Source organism: Microcaecilia unicolor, chromosome 14 (genome assembly GCF_901765095.1).
Source record: "Microcaecilia unicolor chromosome 14, aMicUni1.1, whole genome shotgun sequence".
In the NCBI taxonomy this organism is placed as follows: domain Eukaryota; kingdom Metazoa; phylum Chordata; class Amphibia; order Gymnophiona; family Siphonopidae; genus Microcaecilia; species Microcaecilia unicolor.
Window position 1 is genome coordinate 37187494 of NC_044044.1, and position 25767 is coordinate 37213260.

The 25767-nt window shown below is 46.7% G+C and overlaps 2 protein-coding genes across 2 annotated transcripts in view; both read left to right on the forward strand.

Annotated features, from left to right (window-relative positions):
* The window catches only part of RORC (RAR related orphan receptor C), a 36910-nt gene extending 28980 nt beyond the window's left edge, over positions 1 to 7930 (forward strand). The window contains exons 6-11 of the mRNA XM_030187787.1: positions 2468 to 2589; positions 2771 to 2903; positions 3154 to 3261; positions 3529 to 3639; positions 5793 to 5902; positions 7171 to 7930. Coding sequence (XP_030043647.1) covers positions 2468 to 2589; positions 2771 to 2903; positions 3154 to 3261; positions 3529 to 3639; positions 5793 to 5902; positions 7171 to 7329 — 743 coding nt within the window. The 3' untranslated portion in view covers positions 7330 to 7930. The remainder of the gene's footprint in view (positions 1 to 2467; positions 2590 to 2770; positions 2904 to 3153; positions 3262 to 3528; positions 3640 to 5792; positions 5903 to 7170) is intronic.
* An 8047-nt stretch (positions 7931 to 15977) lies between these two features.
* On the forward strand, positions 15978 to 17465 carry LINGO4 (leucine rich repeat and Ig domain containing 4). Its single transcript, XM_030187789.1, has one exon. It carries the CDS (start codon positions 15978 to 15980, stop codon positions 17463 to 17465), a length of 1488 nt encoding a protein of 495 aa, XP_030043649.1.
* The last annotated feature ends 8302 nt before the right edge of the window (positions 17466 to 25767 follow it).

The following is a 25767-nucleotide window of genomic DNA, read 5'->3' on the forward strand; positions in this document are numbered from 1 at the left end:
CCTAAAGTCGCCACCTCACTTCAGATCCATAAATCAGGCTGCTTTAGTCCTGGGAGGGAAGTTGGTTCATTTTAGGAAAATTCTTTTTCCATAGCATTCTATCAGACCAATTCAGACCAATGGGTTGTGCCCATCCACCAATAGATGGAGACAGAGAATGAAAACAATTCTCAAGTGATTCGCCCCATAAGCGTATCATGCAACATAGAATATTCAGTATTTCTCTGTCTCCCAAGCGGATGGATGACAGGCTAACAGACCTTCTCTTGATCTGGTTTCTAACTAGTTTCAGCTCAGGTTTAACTACCCTTTTGGGGTTCTGTGCTCCTGAGACAGTTTTATGCAGAGTCTCAGTTGACTTGGGGTGGCCTGTTTGACTTGTCTCAGCTATGTTTCAGTTGAGTTGGGAGTGCCTGTTTGGCTTGTTCTCCAGAACTAGCTTCTTAGCTGTGTTTGTCGAGTTGGGGTGGCCTATTTGGCTTATTCTCCTGAACCAGTTTATCAACTGTGTTTCAGTTGAGTTGGGGGTACCTGCTTGCCTTCTTCTTCTTCTGCTGACCCAGCTTCTCAGCTGTGCTTCAGTCAAGTTGAGGATGCCTATCCGGTTTGTTCTCCTGAACCATCTTCTGAGTTGTGTTTCAGTCAAATTGGAGGGTGCCCTCCTGAGCTTGTTCTCTTGACCCAGTTTAATGCCTAGGTTTCAGTTGAGTTGGGGGTACCTTCACTTGCATAAGCTCCTGATTAAGAAAAAAGGGCAGCTGTTCTCTGGAGCCGAGGTAAATCTCAGGGTCTCTGAGATCCTTACCACTCCTTCCCCCCACCGGACCATCAATGTATCTTTTGGAAGTGAGACTGCATTTCATGAGCATGTTCCGATTTATTTCAGCTGTTTCAGGGCACTAGGTATTGTCTGTTAGAGAGTGAAAAAAAAATGTTATTACAAAAATATATCAGTGCATACAGGGATCGAATACAGGTGAAATCTTGGCTAACAAGTCATACATTGTACAGATGACCGGACTGAGAAATTTGAGAGGTATATTTTCAAAGCACTTAAACTTACAAAGTTACATAGAAACCTTTGAAACTTTGTAAGTCTAAGTGCTTTGAAAATAAACCCCTTGGTCTCAAAAGTTTCAATATTGGCCACCAGGCAAATTTGGAGCACTATTGCTTGACTATTTAAAATACTGAACATTCTATGCAATACGATACCGTTAAGAGGCAAGTCACTTGAGAGCTATTTTCATTCCCTGTCTCCATCTGCTGTTATACGGACACAACCCATTGTTCTGGACTGGTCTGATAGGACTAAGGGAAAGAGAGTTATCTGGTAAGACATAACTTTTCCTTATTACTCAAAATTCCTTACAAAGGGATCTTTTACAAAGGCACCGCTAACGATTAACGCGTGCTAGAGATGCCCATATGCGCATTTATTTTTAGTGCATGCTAAAATCATGTGGAAATCACTAGAAACCCATCTGTTCAAGCAAGCCTACCCAAATGAACCAATCTAATCCTAGGATCCCTTCTACCCAACACGTATCCAGAAGACAACGACAATGACTCAGACTATATCTCCCACCTAATTTCCCTATACGTTTCCCTGTCCCATCCCCCTCCTGCCCCCTCTACCCCTCCTCCAATGCTCATCTACCCCTTGCTCATTCCTCTCCTACTCCCTTCACCCTCCCTCATCTTTACCTACCTGTCTCTTTTATTATTCTGCTATTATTAACCTATATTTTCTCTATCAATACTCTGTAATCCATATTATTATGTAAGCCGCATTGAACCTGCTTTAAGTGGGAAAGTGCAGGGTTCAAATGTAATAATAAATACATAAAAACACTAGTATGCCTTTGTAAAAGGACTCCTTAATTACAAAAAGTCTTCAAGCTACCCATTTCAGCAGTGGTTCCCACGCCTGGTCCTGGAGGCACCTCGGCCAGTCAGGTTTCCAGGATACCCACAATGAATATTCATGAGAGAGATTTGCATGCACTGCCTCCACTGCATGCAAATCTCTCTCTGAAAGCTTGACTGGCTGGGGTGCCTCCAGGGACCAGGTTTGGGAACCATTGCATTTGAGTAACGCCATCCCCTCCCTCCCCTCCCCTGCGTAATACCTATATCCCAGACTAATGAAGGCTCTTGTTTCTTATAACTCCTTCCACTCAGCATTGCCTCCCCTCTGTTCCTTACTCTATTTCACCCATCTCACTGGACTCTTTCACCCTCTAGTCCTGCTTTTGGATCTGTGGTATGATGTTTACTTTGTTGTCGGAACTAGAACTCCCAGCATGCAATGCGGTAAATCCAGTCCTGGATCAGCTGTTTGGTGGAGCTGAGGTGATCTGGTGTTCTTATGAGGGCCAATTGGCCAAAGATGGTTTTATTTTCGGGGAGCCAGTCCATCAGTGCAATGGTGGGGTTCTAATCACTGTCTTCATGTCCCCTGCAGAGAACCTGACCCAGAATGTGTGGAAGTCACATCAGGAGACCTGCCAGTTCCATGTAGAAGACCTGCAGCTCTTGAGAGGGCTCATCTTCACCCGGGAGGAGGTGGCAATCTACCATCAGAAGGTGAGTGGCCACCTGCAGTGACGCTACCAGCTCTTTTGTTCCAAGAGCAAACATGGAGGATGGGGGGCACTGGGTGGAAAGGGAGGGAGAGGGGGGGGGGGGTTATACTCTTGTATTCTGGAAGTGGAAAGATATTTTGGGGATCCGGGTCTGAGTTGTTGCTTTTTTCACTTCTCTCTAGCCCATGGAGGAGATGTGGGAACGTTGTGCTTGGAGGATCACTGAAGCTATTCAGTATGTAGTGGAATTTGCCAAAAGAGTGGACGGCTTCATGACCTTGTGCCAGAATGATCAGATTGTACTTCTGAAAGCAGGTACAGGAGGGATTTCCCTGTCACAGGAGGGCTTAGCATCCTAATTTGTACCTGAGGAGATGGAGGGTTACAAGGGGCCACAGTGGGATTTGAACCCTGAGTTCTCTCATTCTCTAACCATTGGGCTTCTCACCAGGGATGTGAGACTTGCCCATCTTCTCTTCCCTGCAGTAGGGGCTGAGGAGGGAGCAGCCGGAATCTCCCCAGATAGTTCAGGTCTCCACCTTTATCATTTTCTCTCACTTTCCAGGAGCCATGGAAGTGATTCTGGTGAGGATGTGCCGAGCTTTTAACTGTGAGAATAACACCGTGTTCTTTGAGGGGAAATACGCTGGTCCTGAGATCTTCCACTCCCTCGGTATGGCACCTTCTTATAGAGAGGTACAGGACATGGTGGGGGGAGGGGATATTAGCAGGTTGGGGGGGGGGGGAGGGCATGAGGATACTCTTCAGATATTTCTGGTGTCCATTGATCTCTGCCTGTCTCTCCTGAGCTGCATTGGGATTTTATCCCTCTCCTCACCCCTTGCTAATCTCGGATCACATGAATTGTGATATTCTGTCATCCCCCCACCCCTGCTGTGTTGCTGTCTGATCTCCTGAGTTTGCTGGTTTCTTTCACCAGGTTGCGGTGACCTCATCAGCTCCATCTTCAGCTTCTCCCAGGCTCTGTCGGAGGTCCAACTCACGGAGCAGGAAATTGCACTCTTCTCGGCTCTCCTGCTCATGAACGCCAGTAAGAGGCTGCCCTCATGTGGACTCTTGGGGCTCCTGGGGTGGAGTGGGGAGGCACAGACAGCACTGAGACTGAGCAGCATTAGTACATGTGTCTGGGTTCAGAGAAGGGGTTAGGCCTGTCCCTGCCACTGGGAAGACTAGATATCAGCCTAGGGTAACAGGGTGTAGGGGCAGCAGCAGGCCAGAAGAGTATCATCTAATCTGCCCTTCCATATCCTAGCCCCGTCCAGCATGCTCCCCCTGCTGGAGGAGTGGCCTAGTGGTTAGAGCACCGGTCTTGTGATCCAGAGGTGGCCGGTTCAAATCCCACTGCTGCTCCTTGTGATCTTGGGCAAGTCTCGCTGCACCCTACGCCTGGAATAAACTTCCTGAGCCCCTACGTCTTGCCCCATCCTTGGCCACCTTTAAATCTAGACTGAAAACCCACCTCTTTAACATTGCTTTTGACTCGTAACCACTTGTAACCACTCGCCTCCACCTACCCTCCTCTCTTCCTTCCCGTTCACATTAATTGATTTGATTTGCTTACTTTATTTATTTTTTGTCTATTAGATTGTAAGCTCTTTGAGCAGGGACTGTCTTTCTTCTATGTTTGTACAGCGCTGCGTATGCCTTGTAGCGCTATAGAAATGCTAAATAGTAGTAGTAGTAGTAGTAGTCATTTAACCCTCCATTGCCTCAGGTACAAACTTAGATTGTGAGCCCTCCTGGGACAGAGAAATATCCAGAGTACCTGAATGTAACTCACCTTGAGCTACTACTGAAAAAGGTGTGAGCAAAATCTAAATAAATAAATTAAATAAATAGTCCCTTTCCCAGACCGCATTGAAGGTACTTCCTGTTAACACACGACCTTGAAGAGACTTGAACTGAAGTTCTGCCACCTCCTGCCTCCTCCCCCCCCCCCCCCCCAACAGAAGGTCTTTTCATCAAACAGAATGACAAGAACTGGAAGCACTAGAGAACTCTACTGCAAGGTCCCACACTGGCACTGAGTACTTTCAAAGTGCTCCGGGAAGAGGTGCAGTTATGGAAGCAGGCTAAGGAAAGGGAGATGAAATACTGGACCCGTGGTAGGGGGTAGGGAGGGAAAGGAGCAATGTTGGACCCAAGGAGGGAAGAGGAGATGCTGGGTCTGAGGGGAAATAGGGAGGGGAGAGGCTGGCTGCCTGGTGGGGAGCTTAGGAAGTAGGGGAGAGGAAATGTTGGTCAACTGGGGGGTAGGGCCTTGGGCCTTGAGCTGCCCCTGGGAGCAAATGAATGACGGTTCCTCTAAAGCATCAATTACTTGTAGGCTGGCCCTGGAAAGAGTGTGTTCAGTTTTTAAGGTAGAGCCCAGAGAAAAGAAGAATCTGATGTCAAATAGGACAGTAAAACCCACCCCATCTCTAGCGGCCAAAGAAGTGCGAACCAGAGCAAGAAAAAAGTTCCAAAATGTGAGGGGTACAAACAGGTGCCAGGCTTGGCCAAGTTTTGCCTCACCTAGGGCTTCCTCAGGGGCAATTAGCACCAGATTGTTGAGTGTACCTCAACACCAACACAAGCTGAAATGAAGGCGAGAGTAAAGTCATTACCAGGTTGGTGCTTGCAGGTACTCTGGTATTATTGGCCCTGAGGCAACCCTAGATGGGGTGAACCTTGGCTAAAGGTCAGGCCCCTGTTTGAAGCCTTCACATGTTGTTGTTTAAATAACATGTGGTGATCCTAAAAACCTGCAAGTGTGGGCAAGGGATAGAGGAGCATATTGACCTCAATACCTTCACTATCCTGGGAGGAAGGACCCAAGGCAGTAAAGGGTCCTTGAGTGAAGGAGTTGGCCTGTTGATTAATACAGTGGGCTGAGAACCAAGGGAAGGGGGCTCAGTTCCTACTGCAGTTCCTTGTGACCCTCAGCAAGTCACTTAACCCTCCATTGCCCCAGGTACAAAAGCCCACTAAGGGCAGAGGAAGTACCTGGATAGAAGAAATGTAAAGTGCTTCAGTTGTACAAGAGAAAGGCAGTATATCAAAATCCATGACCCTTTAACCCTTCCCTGTATTAAGAAAGCCTCTATGGTACATCTGCCCCTGAACACCTCGTTGCCCCGTCTCCCTCCTTCCTCTCTTCTGTTTGCCCTCATCCAGATGTTTTTTTACACTCTTCCCCTACAGACCACCCCTGGATACAGGAGAAAGGTAAAGTGACCCGTCTGCAGTGTGACTTGACAACGGCCTTCAAACAGCTGCTCAAAACACATTGCCGAGAAGGAATCCTTGCGAAGGTGTGTGTGAATGTCTTGCTGTATGTGTTCGGTGTGTGTATGTATGCCCCTCCAGGGCCGCTGAGAGGGGGGGGACAGGGGAGAGAAAAGTCCCCGGGCCCGGGCCTCCGGAGGGGGCCTGGCGCCACCGCAGTCAGGCCCGCCTGCCGTCGCTCCCAAACTAACTAACCTTAAACGCCTCCTTCCTTTCCTTTCACCACCTTCGTGGCAAGCAGCAGCAGGGCAGGCCACTCCTTCCTTCCATGTCCCGCCCTCACCTGACGTAACATCCGCGAGGGCGGAGCACGGAAGGAAGGAGAGGTCTGCCCTGCTGCTGCTTGCCGCGAAGGTGGTGAAAGGAAAGGAAGGAGGCGTTTAAGGTTAGTTCAGGGCCCGGTAGCGGGTAGAGGGGGGCCCCGGCGACGGCCTTGTCCCGGCCCCGGCTCTGGCTCATGGCGGCCCTGTGCCCCTCGAATGGCTTTTGCTAAGAGGAGGGTATATAAAACTTTTGAAAAATATCAAATGAATAAATATATATGTGCATATCTGTATATGCAAGTTTTCCTGTGTGTATGTTGACACATGAGTGGATATGTGGGTGTGTAAGTCTTGCTACATGTGTTCGTGTGTAGGGGTTAGTATGTTTGTGTCCCTGCCTCACTTTGTGTGTAGGTGTTTGATGTGAGCCGCTAGGCAACTGCCTATACTATGAGCTCTGCGCGCAACTAACCCACACCCTCTACGGCCTGCCAGCTAGTCAGTATAGACAGCATGCGATGAAGCTAAAATGTAGTAAATTTAAAACGAATTGGAGAAACTTTTTCTTCACTCAACGTGTAATTAAACTCTGGAATTCATTGCCAGAGAATGTGGTAAAGGCGGTTAGCTTAGCGGAGTTTTAAAAAAGGTTTGGACGGCTTCCTAAAGGAAAAGTCCATAGACCGTTATTAAATGGACTTGGGGAAAATCCACTATTTCTGGGATAAGCAGTATAAAATGTTTTTTGTACTTTTTTGGGATCTTGCCAGGTATTTGTGACCTGGATTGGCCACTGTTGGAAACAGGATGCTGGGCTCAATGGACCTTTGGTCTTTCCCAGTATGGCAATACTTATGTACTTATGCAAGCAGTAAAGAGCTTACAGCGGGCTGCCTCATGACCCAGATTGGGGAGGCAGGATAGGCTGTAACTGAGAGTTTGTAGAAGAAACTGTCCAGCTGGCATCAATGTTCAGTCTATGGGTATCAGACAATTTTCCCCACTGAAGCTCTGTTTCTTTCCTCCAACAGCTGCCTTCGAAGGGAAGACTGCGGAGTTTATGTCAGGAACACGTGAACAGAGTCCGGCTCTTCCGGGATTCACACCCTGTCATCGTGCACACGTTGTTCCCCCCACTGTACCAAGAACTCTTCTCCTCTGATCCCGATTCCCAGAGCATCACTCAGTGACTGGATGAACAGCAACGACGCCCTCCTCGTCGCCTCTCTCTCTCTGTCCTTTTCCTTCACTTCTCTCTGCCTCTCCAAGCTCTTTCCCTTTGCTCTCTCTCTCCCCCTTCTCTCCTTCCTATCTCTTCTGTCCATGACGTATCTCAGGCCATGGTCTCCTCTCTTGTTTCCCTTCTTCACTGTCTATCCTCAACATCCTTGAGTGCCTCCTTGCAGCCCTAGGGTCACTTCTGCAGAAGAAACTTGTGTGATCCCCAGTGCTCCTAGGTGACAACTTTTGAAATTCCTCCCTGATGGATTCCGGGTTCTTCTTCCTTCTGGAACTGGATTAGAGAGAGGCCATGCAGGGAGATCATGACAGCAACCTCTCCATCCCCTGCCTGGGCCTGAGCTGAGCTTCTATTGAGAAGAGAAGCTGAAATGAACAAACCTGGGAGACTTTCCTGCCACCCTGGCTCTCTGATGTCAGGATGGAAAATTCTGTCATAAATCAGAGAGAAATCTTGTACCTTAGTGAAAGAGTGGAGAATTCTTTCAGCACTTCATGATCAAACTGACTTTGAGCAGAAGTAAATCCTGATTTAATGTATCATCTGCAAAAGAGTGGAAAAAATATTAATGATTTTTACTCTCCAGATATTGAGTGTTGATCTCTGATGAGTAATGAGAAAACTGCCTTGTGTTTCAATCTTTGTTTTTTTGGGGAGAGTTATCACTTCTCAGCCCAGTCTTTCTCATGAGGGCACTGGGGTTTGTCAGCTGATCTGAGCAATGGTCGTAAAGTGACAGTGCAGGAATGATCAGTCTGTGTTCTACCTGGTGAATGACCGTGCGAGCATGAGTTTGTGTCAGCATCTTGCTTGTGTCAGTGAGTAAGAGTGAGTATGTGAGTGTGCATACATGTGTCAGTAAGAGTGATTGTGTGTGCGTGTAAGAGTGAATGTGAGCATGTGTGTGTGGGTAAAGTGAAAAAATATTTTTTGCTTATATTGGAGATATGAGGCCTAAAACTTGGGGGGTGGCAATAGATCAGAGTGGACTTGCAGACGAAACTCACGTTGCCAGATCTGCATTTCCACTAGGACTCCTAGGCCCCGATGATCAAAGTAAATGTAGGCACTCGAGGCCACCAGCGCCCGCATTTACACAGTGCCCGTGATCAGAGGGCGTCTGGAGCAAGCGTGCAGGGAATACCGCAGCGCTCATTTAAATGATGCAGCCCGGACCCCTCAAGTAAATGCGGGAGGATTGTGCCTGAGACTAATGCCCAGGTACAATCCTCCCACGCTTTCCCCCCAATGATTAACGCTAACAACACACCTAAATTAGCATGTTATTAGCGTTGCTCATTGGGGAGTTAATTCCCCACACTGTTCTAGCACTGTTTTGGAACAACGTGGAGTGGAGTGGAGTGGAGGAGTGGCCTAGTGGTTAGGGTGGTGGACTTTGGTCCTCAGGAACTGAGTTCGATTCCCACTTCAGGCACAGGCAGCTCCTTGTGACTCTGGGCAAGTCACTTAACCCTCCATTGCCCCATGTAAGCCGCATTGAGCCTGCCATGAGTGGGAAAGCACGGGGTACAAATGTAACAAAAATAACCAAAAATAAACGGGGGGAATTGATCATCGGGCTGCCAGACAGACCTGATCCTACCTCTGAATATACAGTAGAAACTTCCTCCTTCCTCCCATGACTGACCTAGAAATATAGAAACTGACAGCAGATAAAGACCCCTTAGTATGAAAACTTTCCAATAAATCGAATCTGGAGCTGTCAGGAATCACAATAGCTTCAAACATACAGGATTAAATAATGGAACAAAAAGCCTCAGTGATGTAAGAACAAATACGTTGCTCACTCATACAATCATCGGCATAGAAGCCTCCATTGAATCTCCAAATTTAAATACATCGATCTCAGCCTCAGTAATGATGCTTTGCAATATATCCAAATCTCTTGGTGCATCTGACGTTGGCCAGCGGCTCACGGTAATATTCCGCTGCTATCAAATGTTTTCATTTAAATTCCCTGAAGCAGCGGAATATGACGCAAAATGCAGGCCAACATCAGATGGACTTACAGAACTTATTTAAAACAGTTAAGCCCTCTAATTCACAGCACTAGTTATAAAAAGATCTAGATGTATTTCAAAGCATCATTACTGAGATGGAAATGTATTCAAATTAGGAGATTTAATGGAGGCTGCTATGCCGATGATTGTATGAGTGAGCAGCGTAATTGTTCTTGTGCTTACAATACTGAGGTTTTTTCCTACATTATTTAATCCTGTTACATGGACTCCACGATATTTAAAAGCATTTAACCAGCCAGGATCGGCACCTAATATCTACAATCCCTTCCTCTCCCTCAGAGATTGTCTGTACATAGAAACATAGAAACTGACACAGATAAAGACCAAACGGCCTATCCAGTCTGTCCATCCACATCGACTACTAATCTCTACAATCCCTTCCTCTCCCTCAGAGATCCTCTGTACATAGAAACATAGAAACTGACACAGATAAAGACCATATGGCCTATCCAGTCTGTCCATCCACACCAACTACTAATCTTTACAATCCCTTCCTCTCCCTCAGAGATCCTCTGTACATAGAAACTGACACAGATAAAGACCAAACGGCCTTCCAGTCTGTCCATTCACCCAACTACTAATCTCTACAATCCCTTCCTCTCCCTCAGAGATCCTCTGTACATAGAAACATAGAAACTGACACAGATAAAGACCATATGGCCTATCCAGTCTGTCCATCCATACCAACTAGTAATCTCTACAATCCCTTCCTCTCCCTCAGAGATCCTCTGTACAAAGAAACTGACACAGATAAAGACCAAATGGTCTATCCAGTCTGTCCATCCATACCAACTACTGATCTCTACAATCTCTTCCTCTCCCTCAGAGATCCTCTGTACATAGAAACATAGAAACTGACACAGTTAAAGACCATACGGCCTTCCAGTCTGTCCATTTACCCAACTACTAATCTCTACAATGCCTTCCTCTCCCTCAGAGATCCTCTGTACATAGAAACTGACACAGATAAAGACCAAACGGCCTATCCAGTGTGTCCATCTACACCAACTACTAATCTCTACAATCCCTTCCTCTCCCTCAGAGATCCTCATGTACATAGAAACTGAAACAGATAAAGACCAAACGGCCTATCCAGTCTGTCCATCCACACCAACTACTAATCTCTACAATCCCTTCCTCTCCCTCAGAGATCCTCTGTACATAGAAACATAGAAACTGACACAGATAAACACCAAATGGCCTATCCAGTCTGTCCATCCATACCAACTACTAATCTCTACAATCTCTTCCTCTCCTCCAGAGATCTTCTGAACATAGAAACATAGAAACTGACACAGTTAAAGACCATACGGCCTTCCAGTCTGTCCATTCACCCAACTACTAATCTCTACAATCCCTTCCTCTCCCTCAGAGATCCTCTGTACATAGAAACATAGAAACTGACACAGATAAAGACCAAACAGCCATCCAGTCTGTCCATCTACACCAACTACTAATCTCTACAATCCTTTGCTCTCCCTCAGAGATCTCTGTACATAGAAACATAGAAACTGACACAGATAAAGACCAAACGGCCATCCAGTCTGTCCATCTACACGAACTACTAATCTCTACAATCCTTTGCTCTCCCTCAGAGATCTCTGTACATAGAAACATAGAAACTGACACAGATAAAGACCATACGGCCTTCCAGTCTGTCCATCTACACCAACTACTAATCTCTACAATCCCTTCCTCTCCCTCAGAGATCCTCTGTACATAGAAACATAGAATGACACAGTTAAAGACCATACGGCCTTCCAGTCTGTCCATCTACACCAACTACTAATCTCTACAATCCCTTCCTCTCCCTCAGAGATCCTCTGTACATAGAAACATAGAAACTGACACAGTTAAAGACCATACGGCCTTCCAGTCTGTCCATCTACACCAACTACTAATCTCTACAATCCCTTCCTCTCCCTCAGAGATCCTCTGTACATAGAAACATAGAAACTGACACAGATAAAGACCATACGACCTATCCAGTCTGTCCATCACACCAACTACTAATCTCTACAATCCCTTCCTCTCCCTCAGAGATCCTCTGTACATAGAAACATAGAAACTGACACAGTTAAAGACCATACGGCCTTCCAGTCTGTCCATCTACACCAACTACTAATCTCTACAATCCCTTCCTCTCCCTCAGAGATCCTCTGTACATAGAAACATAGAAACTGACACAGTTAAAGACCATACAGCCTTCCAGTCTGTCCATTCACCCAACTACTAATCTCTACAATCCCTTCCTCTCCCTCAGAGATCCTCTGTGCTTGCCTCAGGCTTTCTTGAATTCAAATATAAACCTTGATTCCATCACCTCCACCATAAGGGAGTCTCATTCTTTCCTCCCACCTCCAAACTCACATACTGCCACGGACTCTCCCTCCCTGCTTGCTCTCTGTACCTTTGCCTTTGATTTGAAGTTAGCTGAGGGTAGATCTCTGTCTTTTCCATCATTCATCTTAGTAGCTGTGATTTGTTACTGGTTAGTGAGAGGTCAGAGTCCTGAGTCCTCCTGATCACCACATCTCCAAGTCAGTCTTCCTTCACAACTTCCTTCCATCATTGACAACAAAGCTATTTTTAGTCTACTGTAACCATGGTCTGGACATCTCCAATATCAGCCACCTCAGCTCTGTGAAATCCTTCTCCACAATCAATCCTAGCCGCTGAAACCTGACCCTGGACAGCTGCCTGGTTTACAACGGAGGCTTTATCAGGGAATAATGCATGTCAAAATGAGTGTTTCCATGGAAGGAGCCAGCATTCAAAAATGTATGTGGATGCTGCAGTGATAAAGCTGGGATTAGAACTCAGAGCTCTGTGAGCCCTGCTGAAATTGTAAAATTCCTGAAAAGAGTCAGCATTGATTTGAGATCAACAACGTTCTCCAGTAAAAAGGGTGGGGGGGGGGGCCCCCCCCCCCCCCCATCAGAGACCCCTCCACAGTGGTTTGTGCTTCTGTTTGCTTCAGTTCTCATTTCTGTTTTCAATGGAAGAGAAGGGATTGACCTCCACCCCGGGGGCTCTTACTCCATTTCATTTTTACAGTATCCTTCCCGCCCCTCATTTTACCCTTGATCTTCTTTAATAAAGGTAAGTGCTGTTGCTTGAGATTGGGGAGAGGGAAGGAAGTGGCCTGCCACTATCAGAGTCTTGCACACAGGTAACTGGAGATGGATATTCATAATTTTCCCTGCTCGCTCAGGGTGTCACTTGAGCTGACCCAGGTGACACTTCTTGTCCTCCTGAAACTGAAAAATTAGAAGCTGAGATAGAAGAGAAGAAACGCAGTTCTCCTCCGGATCTCCGCTGGTAAGTAGAGGGGCTTATCTTCTCCTGGGATGGGGGAATATCCACTTACCCGTCCCTTCACTTCCATGCTCCCTGCTCAGCCAGGGCATGTCCCGAAGTGAGGACGGCAGCCTGAAGCAGGAGCTGAGAGGGGAGAGAAAGTAAGATACCCTGGGACAGAAGCTGAGAGGAGGGGAGAGGACAGATATCCTTGGACAGGAGCTGGGAGGAGGGGAGGGTGAGATACCCCAGGACAGGAACTGGGAAGAGGGGAAGGAGGTTAAGATACCTTGGGAAAATAGCTGGGAGGAGGGGAGGAAGGATGAGATACCCCAGGGCAGGAGCTGGGAACAGGGGAGGGAGGGTGAGATGCCCCAGGACAGGAGCTGGGAGGAGGGGAGAGGACAGATATCCTTGGACAGGAGCTGGGAGGAGGGGAGGGTGAGATACCCCAGGACAGGAACTGGGAAAAGGGGAAGGAGGTTAAGATACCTTGGGAAAAGAGCTGGGAGGAGGGGAGGAAGGATGAGATACCCCAGGGCAGGAGCTGGGAGGAGGGGAGAGGACAGATATCCTTGGACAGGAGCTGGGAGGAGGGGAGGGTGAGATACCTCACGACAGGAACTGGGAAAAGGGGAAGGAGGTTAAGATACCTTGGGAAAAGAGCTGGGAGGAGGGGAGGAAGGATGAGATACCCCAGGGCAGGAGCTGGGAACAGGGGAGGGAGGGTGAGATGCCCCAGTACAGGAGCTGGGAAGTTGGGAGGAGGGTGATGCTAAGAGAGATCTTCCCTGAGGTTCAGTTGCTACTTGCAGTAGAAGGTGTGAAACAGGAATGACCCTCACTCAGTCCTCTGCATGCAGAAACTGCTACAGGCAAAAATGAGTGAATTTACAAAGGGCTTTAGCACGAGATGTATATGGAGACCTAACCACCACCAAATGTTCCTTGAGACCTTGAGCGAGTCACTTCACCCTCCAATGCCCAGGTACAATTTAAATTGTAAAACCTCTTTGTGCATCTGAAGGTACCTTGATATGAGATTTGGAAAAAATGAATCTGTTGAAGACTTTTCTGCCTCTCCAACTCCTGGTGCCAGTTCATTTGTCCCTGGGAAGAAATGAAAAGAAAAATCGACCATAGGTCCCCTCAACTGTGCTGGCAAAAAACCTGTATGTTAAACCTCTGACATGGATCAAAATTCCTAGCCCAGATATTCAGCTGCCAGCCAGGGGCAAGCTAGAACTTCAGGTCCGTAGCCCTAACATTCTTTGTATCTGATGCTTAGGGACTTAAATATGTTAACTCCCAGATGTACTGTAGGGTCTCTTTGCACAGCATTTACACTGAAATTTGGCAGGAAAAGGCAGAGGCAGCGGGGGTCTCTCATTGCTGCACTCGCACTGAAATTGGGTAAGGAAAGGCAGAGATGTATGTGTGTGTGTGGGGGGGGGGGGATCTCTTACCACCTCACATACACTGAAATTGGGCACGGAAAGGGAGATATGTCCAGGGGTCTGTTATCACTGCATTTACAATGGACAAGCTTTAGGGCCTTGATCTGTTTCTATATTTTTTCCGGCAGGGTTGTCTTTCAACACAGCCCAATGTTGGCCGCTGTGAAGCCCTATGAATGTGAGAGGGAGACCTGACAAGTTGCTTTCCAGGTACGCAGTTCTCCATCATCTCCACTTCCTTGCTGAGATGTTGGACATGAAGAAGGTTCCTCAGGGGTCTGGTGTTCACTCTGTTCTCTTGTCGTCAATGTTTGGATGCTACAGATTTATTTCACCTTCACTTCCCTCTTCTTCACAGTTGGCGTTACTGGTGTTGTCCAAACTCTTGGCAGCTTCAATTGAACTGTTCCCTCAAACTCAAGCCCCCAAGCCCAATCCTCCTGGCTTCTTTCCCTTAAGGACCATTCTTCTTCCTCTCCTAGCAACCTTGAGGTCTTCACTCATTTATCGTGACCCATCTCTCCTCGGACCTCTCTTCACAAGGCATTCCTCCCTTCCATTCCTTTCCTTTGACTTTTCAACTCATACAATTCCTATTTACTTCTAGATGAAATGATGGTAATGGTCTGCTGACCTTTTCTCCTCCAACCCATGTAGAGCTCTGCATCCTACTTCTACACCGCACACCCCATTTTTCCAATGCTGTACTTCTTATTCCCACTGCAGCTCCTTGTGACTCTGGGCAAGTCACTTAACCCTCCATTGCCCCTGGTACAAAATAAGTACCTGAATATATGTAAACTGCTTTGAATGTAGATGCAAAAACCTCAGAAAGGTGGTAGATCAAGTCCCATTTCCCTTTCCCATCTCTCTTCACTGGCTTCTTGTTCTCCTCAGATCCTCCCACCACCCTGCCAGTCTTCCCTCCCTCACCTCTTCCTACTGTTCCTTTGGAACTCACCCTGCCTTAGGCCAAGGAAACACCATTTCTCTAGACCTGTCTTTCCTCTTTGTCCCTCCGCTCTTCTTTAATGGAGTCAGCCTTTTCCCTACAGTTACCAGGTGACTCCAGGTCAGTAGAGACAGGCTGAACCACACCTGGGTTTGCCCCATTGTGTAGGTGTGTGTTTCCCATTGACCTCCTTCAGATGATCAGAATAAAGAATCCCCTGCAGGCAATAAGGGAGGCAAAACCAGGAGTAGCTGAACCAGTCTTTGTAAGACCAGCAGCCACTTAAACTATTACTACAAGTTTCATTGCTGAAGTGAAACAGGAGGTTAGAAGGTGCTGGTATTTTTGGTAGGGACTGAGAGACACTTCTGTTGTGGCACAAGATGTCTCCTACATGGGCAAACCATGTCCTCTTACCGTTCTTGTTCAAATGTCCCCATTAGTATTTTCCTCTTGGCTTGGAGAAGCTGGTCGGAGATTTTCTGTGTGTGAATGACCTTATCTGCAGAGCAAAGGAGCCTCTCTAGTTCTTTCCATTCAGAGCCCAAATTCTGGAAAATGACCAAAGAGGAGTTGTTGGACCTGGATACTGGCAATGAGAAAGGCAGAAATGGGTCCTGTAAACAGGACCAGCCCTCTCAATGAGCAACCCTGTTTTATGGCACATGGCCCCTGCACCCCCTCCAAATCTCCCACAAGCTTCTCCTGCCCATAAATACAGGCTGCAAGAGAGCGAACTGGCTGGTTTGCCCTAAAGCTGTTTTCATAGATGCCACAGATTGGGAAGAAAGTTCCTGGCTGCTTCCTGACCTGTCTTTTCTCTCTTTTGCAGGGCAAAAGTCCGAAGATGAGTGTGGAGACCCTTCGGCCTCAGCCCCTCCTGCTAACCCTGACAGTTGCTTTGGCTGGGCTGGGTAGCAGCTGCCCTATCGGGTGTGAATGCTCATCGCTGGATTACTCGGTGCTGTGCAGTCACCAGCACTTAAGCACAGTGCCAGCTGGGCTGCCGCCAGACTGCCAACTCCTGGACCTCAGCCAGAATCAGCTCCGCAGCCTGAGCAGGGCCATGTTCATGCAGCCCCGAGCCCTGCAGCAGCTAGACCTGAGCCAGAACCTCATTGCCAGAATTGAGCCTGGCACATTCAGCCTCTTGACGGAGTTGCGAACGCTACATCTGGGAAAGAACCAGTTGAAGATGGTGGCTCCAGGCACCTTCGCTGGCCTGCCGTCTCTGGTTGAGTTGGACATCAGTCACAATGGCATCGCTTTGCTGCTGGAGCATTCTCTGCAGGATCTGACTGAACTCCGCAGCCTGGACGCCAGTCACAACCAGCTTCTCTTTGTGGCCCCAGGGGCCCTACGCAGCCTGCAGAAGCTGCACTGGCTCAGTCTGGAACATAGCAATTTGGCCTCTGTGCCCTCAGCAGCTCTGGCACAACTACCCCAGCTGTATGAGCTGCGGCTGGGTGGCCTGAGCACCCGCAACCTGCGCCCTGGCTCCTTTCCGGCACTGCCAGAGCTGCGACTACTGCAGCTGGACTGGTGGCCAGCGCTGGGCTGGTTGGATCCCACTAGCTTGGAAAAACTGAATCTGAGCTCACTCAGCCTAACCCGCTGCAACCTGAACCGGCTCCCCTGGGCTGCCCTGGAGCCGCTGCAGCACCTGCTCTACCTTGATCTCTCCTATAATCCCCTGGCTGAGCTGCCGATCCTGCCATCTCTGCTGCCCCTGCGCTTCACTCTCCAGCACCTCCATATGTCCAGCTGCCGCCTGCGCAACCTGCCAGCTTCAGCCCTGCAGGGCTTGGTCCGCTTGCAGTTGCTCAATGTATCGAACAACCAACTGCAGACGCTGGAGGACGTGGCACTGCCACCTGCCCTGCACATGCTGGTGCTTGCCGGTAACCCACTGTCCTGTGACTGCCGCCTCCTTTGGTTGTTCAGCCGCCAGCACCAGCTGCACCTGGGACCCCGCCAGCCCTTCTGCGCCAGCCCAGCCACCCTGCAGGGAATACCCTTCCTGGACATTGCTGAGATGGAGCAGCTGACATGCGAGAATGAGATCACAAACTGCTCCTCCTCCTGCACCCCTGCCGCTCCTGGCCACTCTCCCCTGCCATGGCGCCTGGACAGCAGGGCGCTGGCCATGGTGCTGGCCATGGGCTTCCTGCCTTTCCTCACTTCAGTCAGTATCTGTTTCATCTTCATCTTCCTCTGGAGCCGAAGCCAGGGCAGCATTAAAATCAGTGCCCAAATCCCCTATGTGGCCCCACAGCAGAGAAGGGGTAGCCCAGTTGAGGAAGATGAGAATAAATTTACCATGAAGCTGATGTGAGGTGCTGGAGGTCAAATGCTGACAATCCAGGACAATGGAACCCCATCAACCAGGAAACTGATCGATCACATCCCACTCCCAGATCATGAGAGGAAGCACATTTTGTATGGATACTGAGTCCTTCATTGAAGATGCTATGCAGATAGATGAAACTCTGCACAATGCATGTGGTGGGGGGGGGGGGGAGGCTTTATTTTAAAAACACTGGCTGAGTGGAGGAGGAGGAGCTTAATGGTTAGAACACTGAGCTGAGAACTCGGGAGGGAGGGGGAAGCTGGGTTCAAATCCCACTGTGGCTCCTTGCGACCTTCAGCAAGTCGCTTAACCCTCCACAGCCTCAGGTACAGACAGATTGTGAGCCCTGTAGGGACAGGGAAATATCCAGTGTGCCTGAGCGTAACTTGCCTTGAGCTGCTTCTGAAAAAGCGTGAGCAAAACCCAAATGCCTTGGAAAAGTCTTTGCTAAAATTAGAAAAAAACTGTAAAGGCTTTTCACTTCCTGTGTAAAGTAATGTTTCCTAATTGCATTCTGAGTAGAAGGTCTGTCTGCTTCCAAGCAGTCTGATGGATAATAACCTCCTGGCTTCCATCCTGTACAAATGTTGTATCCCTTCTGCTCCTAGCTGAAAGGGCAAATCTCCCAGTACTAGGATTCAGGCACTGCTCAGAAGGGGGCAATGCCCTGAGACTGGGCTCTGGCTCGGAGATGGCTGAGTGTGTGTGTGTGGGGGGGGGGGGGGTGTTACCTTAACTGTGTTGGATGGAAAAGGAGGGTAAAGGAAGAAAAAGAAATAGGTCAAGTGAACTATTTTAAGACTATAAGCAGGCATGGAAAGGGGCGGGGCTGCCGATGCTCTTTATTACAGTGTTAGAGATGTGTCCTGGAGTGCCCCCCCCCTCCCTTGGCATCGTGTTCTCAGCAGGAAAGTCATTAGGTTACATGTAAGCAGGGCCCGTTGCCCTGAATCCTTTCATGAGTGTATGAATAAAGCATGCAAAGCTTACACGGCTGTTGACAAACGAATACAGAGCTGCCTGCTTCTGCCCTGCCATTTAGGTTGTACACATCACCTGTGTGGCTCTGCCCTTGCTGGCTGCATGCTCGAGTTTACAGATTGGCAGCGGGACAGGAATTCATTGCTGACGAAGTCACGTTTCACTCATGAATTTTGATAAACACAGCTTGGAAGACTCCAAGCCTGGAAGTGAGCAGAAGCAGAGCGACAGCCTCTGGCCTAGATATTTAGATGGCAAATTAACAGTGAGCACTTCCAGTGGAACAAAACAGCATCTGGGGCTCTTAAATTTAGACCTATGTTTCCCTCTTATTTATTTCATTGATATTCAGCCTGTCCTCCCAGTACAGCCCAGAATGGGAATAACATGTACAGAATGTTTGTACGTTTGGGAAGCTTAAAAATAAAAAAGTCTGTTATAAAAAGTAGACCGATACACATATATAAAAACAAAGAAATAATTTATTCAAACCAAGATAAAAGCAGTACCCGACGTGGCCACGTTTCGCCCTCAGGCTGCGTCAGGGGTAAAACTACAAATAAAAACATAGCGCTATAGAAATAAGTAGTAGTATTGGAGTAGACATGATAGAGGTATATAAAATAATGAGTAGAGTGGAACAGGTGGATGTGAAGCGTCTGTTCACGCTTTCCAAAAATACTAGGACTAGGGGGCATTTACAGTGTAGTAAATTTAAAACAAATCGGAGAAAACGTTTCTTCACCCAACGTATAATTAAACTCTGGAATTCGTTGCCGGAGAAAGTGGTGAAGGCGGTTAGCTTAGCAGAGTTTAAAAAGGGGTTAGACGGTTTCCTAAAGGACAAGTCCATAAACCGCTACTAAATGGACTTGAGAAAAATCCATAATTCTAGGAATAACATGTATAGAATGTTTGTACGTTTGGGAAGCTTGCCAGGTGCCCTTGGCCTGGATTGGCTGCTGTCGGGGACAGGATGTTGGGCTCGATGGACCCTTGGTCTTTTCTCATTGTGGCATTACTTATGTACTTATGTACTAAGAAACATACACCATAAATTAAAACGAACGCAGCCAGAAAAGGGCAAAGGTCAGAGCCAACGTTTTAACTCTGTGTCCTTGAAAGGAAGGGTAAATGTTTGAAATGAATTCACCACAGCGTCTTGTTCACTTGCACCTAATTCTCCTATGGGACTAGATGCAGAGAAGGCGATCGAGGGTTTCAGCTGAATTTACTAAACTTTGGACAGGTTTCTAGACAGCAGTTTCACTGACCATGATTTAGCACAACAGGACCTGATATTCAAAGAAAAAGAAAAAAGAGAGAGGTCCGTATTGAAAACAAATGTATCAGCCAGAAACGGCCTCATTTTCAGTGACACACAACCAGTTAGCAATTAAAGCAAAACCAGCTATTTTGGGGGCTTTCCAGGGCCGGAGTCAGCACTTGGCTGGTTAAGTGCGATATGCAGAACTTAACTGGTCAGGTTAACCACAAAAACAGGACCATATAAAAGTCAGTCCCTATCCTTATGCAGTTCTCCATAGTGGGTTAAGTGCTGGATATCGCTTGTAACCGGCTCCACAAAACCAGGTATTGAACACCAGAGGCCAGACATGAATTTCCAGGTTTAAACACTACTGGCTAGAAAAACGGAATAAATTGAAAATTATAATTGTAGACTGAATCTTTGCTTCTTAAACTTCCCCAGAACTCTGGGCTATACTCCTCTTGAAGTCTTTAAAAAATATTTGGTAGAAGTTTTGAACTATTCTTCAGATCTTATTCCACCAATTAACCAACTTACCTCTTCAAACAAGCCTACCCAAACGACCCAATTTAATCCTCGAACCTAGACCTCACCACCAGTACCACCCACACTCCAATCCTTTCCCCACATCTTTTACTATTGTCCCACTCTATAACTATGTTTCTCTGTGATACACTGTAACATACTCTGCACTACCTCTGTGATACATTGTAACATACTCTGCACTACCTCTGTGATACATTGTAACATACTCTGCACTACCTCTGTGATACATTGTAACATACTCTGCACTATCTCTGTGATACATTGTAACATACTCTGTATTGTATCTGTGATACTTTGTAACATACTCTGCACTGTCTCTGTGATACTTTGTAACTTACTTTGTATTGTATCTGTGATACTTTGTACCATACTCTGTAAGCTGCACTGAACCTGCTATCGAGCGGGAAAGAGCGGGGTATAAATGCTATAAATAAATATATTCCAACTAAAAATAACCAAGAACCTCTACAAAAAGAACAAGAGAAACATAACCTCAACTTAACAGAAATTTTAGAATCATCTATAACTGAGGATTCCGAAAGAATGACTTTGTTAGTTTCATTTATATTTGAACAAGATATGGAAGCAGTAAAACGTATGTTTTTCAAGAAATCACAATCCTTATTTTATGGGGAAAAGATATGGATGTATCCTGATGTTTCCAGACAGACACAGGAAAGGAGAAAAGCTCTCTTAGCTTTAAGGAAAGAGACCCTAGCATTAAATGTGTGATAAAATATCAAGGACTCAAATATATATTTTTTTCTACCAGAACATTTAACAGCTTTTGTAAGTCAAAAAAAATTATGTAAAGTTTAATGTCAGATATCGAGATTGAGATATAGTTGCAAATTGCAAAGGACTGAAATACAAAACAACTTACGCAGCCGGCTTCTCCTACATAAGCGCACAACTATGGAATGGGCTCCCAAAAGCTGTGAAAACAATCCACGACCACTTGAACTTCAGGAAATCACTAAAAACCTACCTCTTCAAAAAGACCTACCCCAACGACCCCACGTAACCCTTTTCACCTACCAACACAGCATGACTATGATCGAACAGGACATCACGCAATCTTCATCCATTCCGACCCTCCACTTATACCTCATACGATCACTATACAACTTTGTATTTGTTATCCACCAACTGGGCAAACGCCTTTGACGGTACTATGTAAGCCACATTGAGCCTGCAAATAGGTGGGAAAATGTGGGGTACAAATGCAGTAAATAAATGAATAGTTAGGGTAAGGCGCAGCGTGCAATGCTAAATTGATTTTCTGTTATTCCTTAATTTCTCTCCTGAATATGTAGCCCCCTCCCAAACTCTTAGTGGTCTAAAGAGGGCATAACCGTTTTTCTTTGTTATATTATTGTTTTAATGTTGATGGGAACATTTCTTGCCTGTATTACCTATTTCAAGTATTGTACTTGATGAAAAATTGTTATAAATCAATAAACAAATAATTAAAAAAAAACACTGCTGGCAATCAATAAAATGCTGAGCACTGCCCCTGACCTCTTACATTTATGCTCCTAAATTTGTGCCCTGTTTTCCGCCAAACTTGTGAAACAAAACAGTGGAACAACACACTTGAAGAACCAAAAACACTTTATTCCAACCAGCACCTGCGGCACCATACATCAGAATCTGACACGGCTGTGTTTCAGCAAAAACAATGCCTGTGTCGGGGTCAGAAAACGTCTAAATGAAATGTCGCTGATCTTAAACGGTGCTTCTCATGCAGCAAATTTCGAATGGCTGTATGCGATACATCGGTTTCCAGACGACCAGTTTTATGCTGCCACCTTTTAAGATTGGCGACACTTCATTTCTGACCACTGACGCAGGAATTGTTTTGCTGAAACACGGCCGTGTCTGGTGATGCTATCTGTGCTGCAGATGCTGGGTGGAATACAGTGGTTTGGGTTCTTCAAGAGCTGTCCTTCCACTCTTTTGTTTTGTCTGTCATTGTTTCCCCGTGGGGGGGGGGGGGGGGGACCTTGTCCTTCTTTTTTTTTCTAGCCAAACTCAGGAGCCTACATTTTTAGCTGAAAATTCTTCTTAGTTTATGAGCTTAAAAGTTATGCTCATAGATTTAAACCCGCCATTCGTTTGCCCGGATTTATGAGCTTAGTCATGAAATATCAGTGCGCTAAGCTCCCACACCCTAAATCCAGCCCTGCTCCCACCCACTTTTCATGCTCCTAAATGGAGGAGTTTAGCGACATTTTGAGTAGAAATCTAGGCACATCAGCCCTAGTAAAATATCGAAGAGGCCAATTTAGCAGCACAGGGTGTAAACACAAAAATGTGTGGGATAAACACAAAGGAATCCTGTTTAGAAGGAATGGATCCACGGAATCTTAACGGAGATTGGGTGGCAACGCCGATAATTGGGAAGCAAAACCAGTCCTGGGCAGACTTCTAGGGTCTACGCCCTGATCGTGACTGAATAGATAGGGATGGGCTGGAGTGTACATTTTAAGGGGTTTCGACGTTGGCTTCAGAACTTAGTACAAGAAGAGTGCTGGGCAGACTTCTACGGTCTGTGCCCTGAGAAAGGCAAGGACAAATCAAACTCGGGTATAAAGTATCACATACCATGTAAAATGAGTTTATCTTGTTGGGCAGACTGGATGGGCCGTACAGGTCTTTATCTGCCGTCATTTACTATGTTAGGGTAGATATTCTAAATAATTTAAATGGCCAGAAATGGCTTCAGATCAATTAACTTGCTTGTCCAGAGCTTAACTGGGCTTATTCAGTGGTGCTTAACCAGAGAGTACGCTGAAAATGTCCGGTCAGTGTCAAAATCCAAACCATCTATTTTGCTACCATTGCCAGGACGAAGTCAGCATGAAGCCAGTTAACCGCATAAAATAGTCCTATCTTTATGTGGTTCACCATAACTGCTTAAGTCCTAAGTATCGAACTTAACTGGTTATAATTTGGCTGGCTCCATCTACCCAGAAATTCAATGCAGCAACCCAGATGCGACCTGGCATTCAATTTCCAGCAATAATAGCACTGTAGTCAGCAAAACGCCAGCTGAACATTGACCCCCCCCCCCCCCCCCCTCAGGAGCATAAATCCTTTGAAAATTGGGCCCATAGTCTGTATCCCCATCCCCCACTTCTGGAAGTGAACACATAAAATTCAGAAGCAGAGAGGTCCTGTCCCACTGGCTCAGTACATATGTTTTGAAATGTCCAATGAGACGGGGCAAAGTCCATAAACCCTAGAAGAGAATGGAGACATGTGGATAAGAGACATTCAGACACAGACCTTTTTCAGAGGGAAGAGTGATCACACAAGGAGGCCAGGGCCCACCCACTTAGGGTTCAGGCCCACCCAACAGTAGCATACGTTTAGTGGTAGCAGGTGGAGATCCCAAGCTCTATCAGCTGAAGACTTCCCTTTCATGTTAAGCCAAGGTGGAAAGAAGCGTTTTCTCGCCAGCTGAGATATTGTTTTGGTGGTGGTGGTGGTGGTGAACACTTGGTGCCCACCCACTTCTTGCCTAGGCCCACCCACAATCTGTTGTCTGGCTACGCCCCTGGGCTGTACACTCAGGATTTACTCCTTCACAGACAGGGTAGGCAGTGGCTGGACGGAACGGATCAACTTCCCAGGGCAAGGGGTAGAAGGATAGAATTAAGGAAAACCCAACACAGACACTGAGATACCCTAACAGCAAGAATGAGAGCGGAAAGGCTGCTGATGCACGGAGGAGGGTACACTACACTGAAATTTTACTATTCCCAAGCCAGCCAGGTTTTCAGGATATCCACAGTGAATATGCGGTGAAGGTTGAATATGTGGTTCTTCCTCCCTCATGCATATTCATTGTGGACATCCTGAAAACCAGGCTGGCTAAGGAGTCCTCCAGGAATGGGCTTGAGATATAGGATTGAGCCTATGACACTAGAAGGAACGAGGCTGGGAGGATGCAGTATTGTGAACCTAAGGCAGAGACGGAGGTGAAAGGGAGAATCTGAAAACCAGAGGGAGCTGGGCCAGAGCCAGAACACTACACTTCCCCAGAAATTAGCAAGCTCCTGGGATCTGAGGATGCTGAACATACAGCATGACCATTTGCATAGCAGGTTAGATCATTACAAAGTGCAGAGAGGGAGGGGGGAAGCACAGTGTTGCACTTGATGTACTGCTCATCCACCCTAGGATGGCAGGGTACCAAGAAAGAAAAGCTGATTTGGAAAGGAGAGAGATCCTTCAAATGCTGCCACTGAATCTACCCTTGGTAGGAATGACTGGGTGGACTGAACTGGCCACATGCTCTTTCCCAGCCATCATCTGCCATCCAACTGCATAATAACTCTGAAAGAAATCACGGTAAGTACAAATGCAGCTCTACCAAAGCCCCTCACTCTTCAGTATTCCCTGATCCTTTTACCTAACCCTGGTTTGAGTATATCAGCTTCCTGTGGCTGAGGGGAGATATGATAGAGGTCTATAAAATAATGAGTGGAGTTGAATGGGTAGATGTGAAGCATCTGTTCACACTTTCCAAAAATACTAGGACTAGGGGGCATGCGATGAAGCTACAATGTAGTAAATTTAAAACGAATCAGAGAAAATGTTTCTTCACTCAACGTGTAACTAAACTCTGGAACTCGTTGCCAGAGAATGTGGTAAAGGTGGTTAGCTTAGCAGAGTTTTAAAAAGGTTTGGAGGGCTTCCTAAAGGAAAAGTCCATAGACCGTTATTGAATGGACCTGGGGATAATCCACTATTTCTGGGATAAGCAGTATAAAATGTTTTATACTTTTTTGGGATCTTGCCAGGTATTTGTGACCTGGATGTTTCCAAACAGGATGCTGGGCTTGATGGACCTTTGGTCTTTCCCAGTATGGCAACACTTATGTACTTATGTGCTCTGAGCCCTACACGTCCATAGAAAAGCTGCCGTATCTCAAAAAAGATATAGTAGAATTAGAAAAGGTTCAAAGAAGAGCGACCAAAATGATAAAGGGGATTGGAACTCCTCTCGTATGAGGAAAGGCTAAAGAGGTTAGGGCTCTTCAGCTTGGAAAAGAGATGGATGAGGGGAGACACGAGTGAGGTCTACAAAATCCCGAGTGGTGTGAAACGGGTGGAAGTGAATTGATTTTTTACTCTTTTTCAAAAAGTACAAAGACTGGAGGTCACAATGAAATTACATGGAAATACAGCTAAAACAAATAGGAGGAAATATTTTTTCACTCAACGAACAGTGAAGCTCTGGAATTCCATTGCTGGAGAATAGTGTATCTGAGTTTAAAAAAGGTTTGGACAAGTTGCTGGAGGAAAAGTCCATAGTCTGCTTTTGAGACAGACATGAGGAAGCCAGTGCTTGCCCTGGGATTTGTAGCATGGAATGGTGCTACTATTTGGGTTTCTGCCAGGTACTTGTGACCTGGATTGGCCACTGTCAGAAACAGAATACTGGACTAAATGGACCATTGGTCTGACTCGGTATGGCTA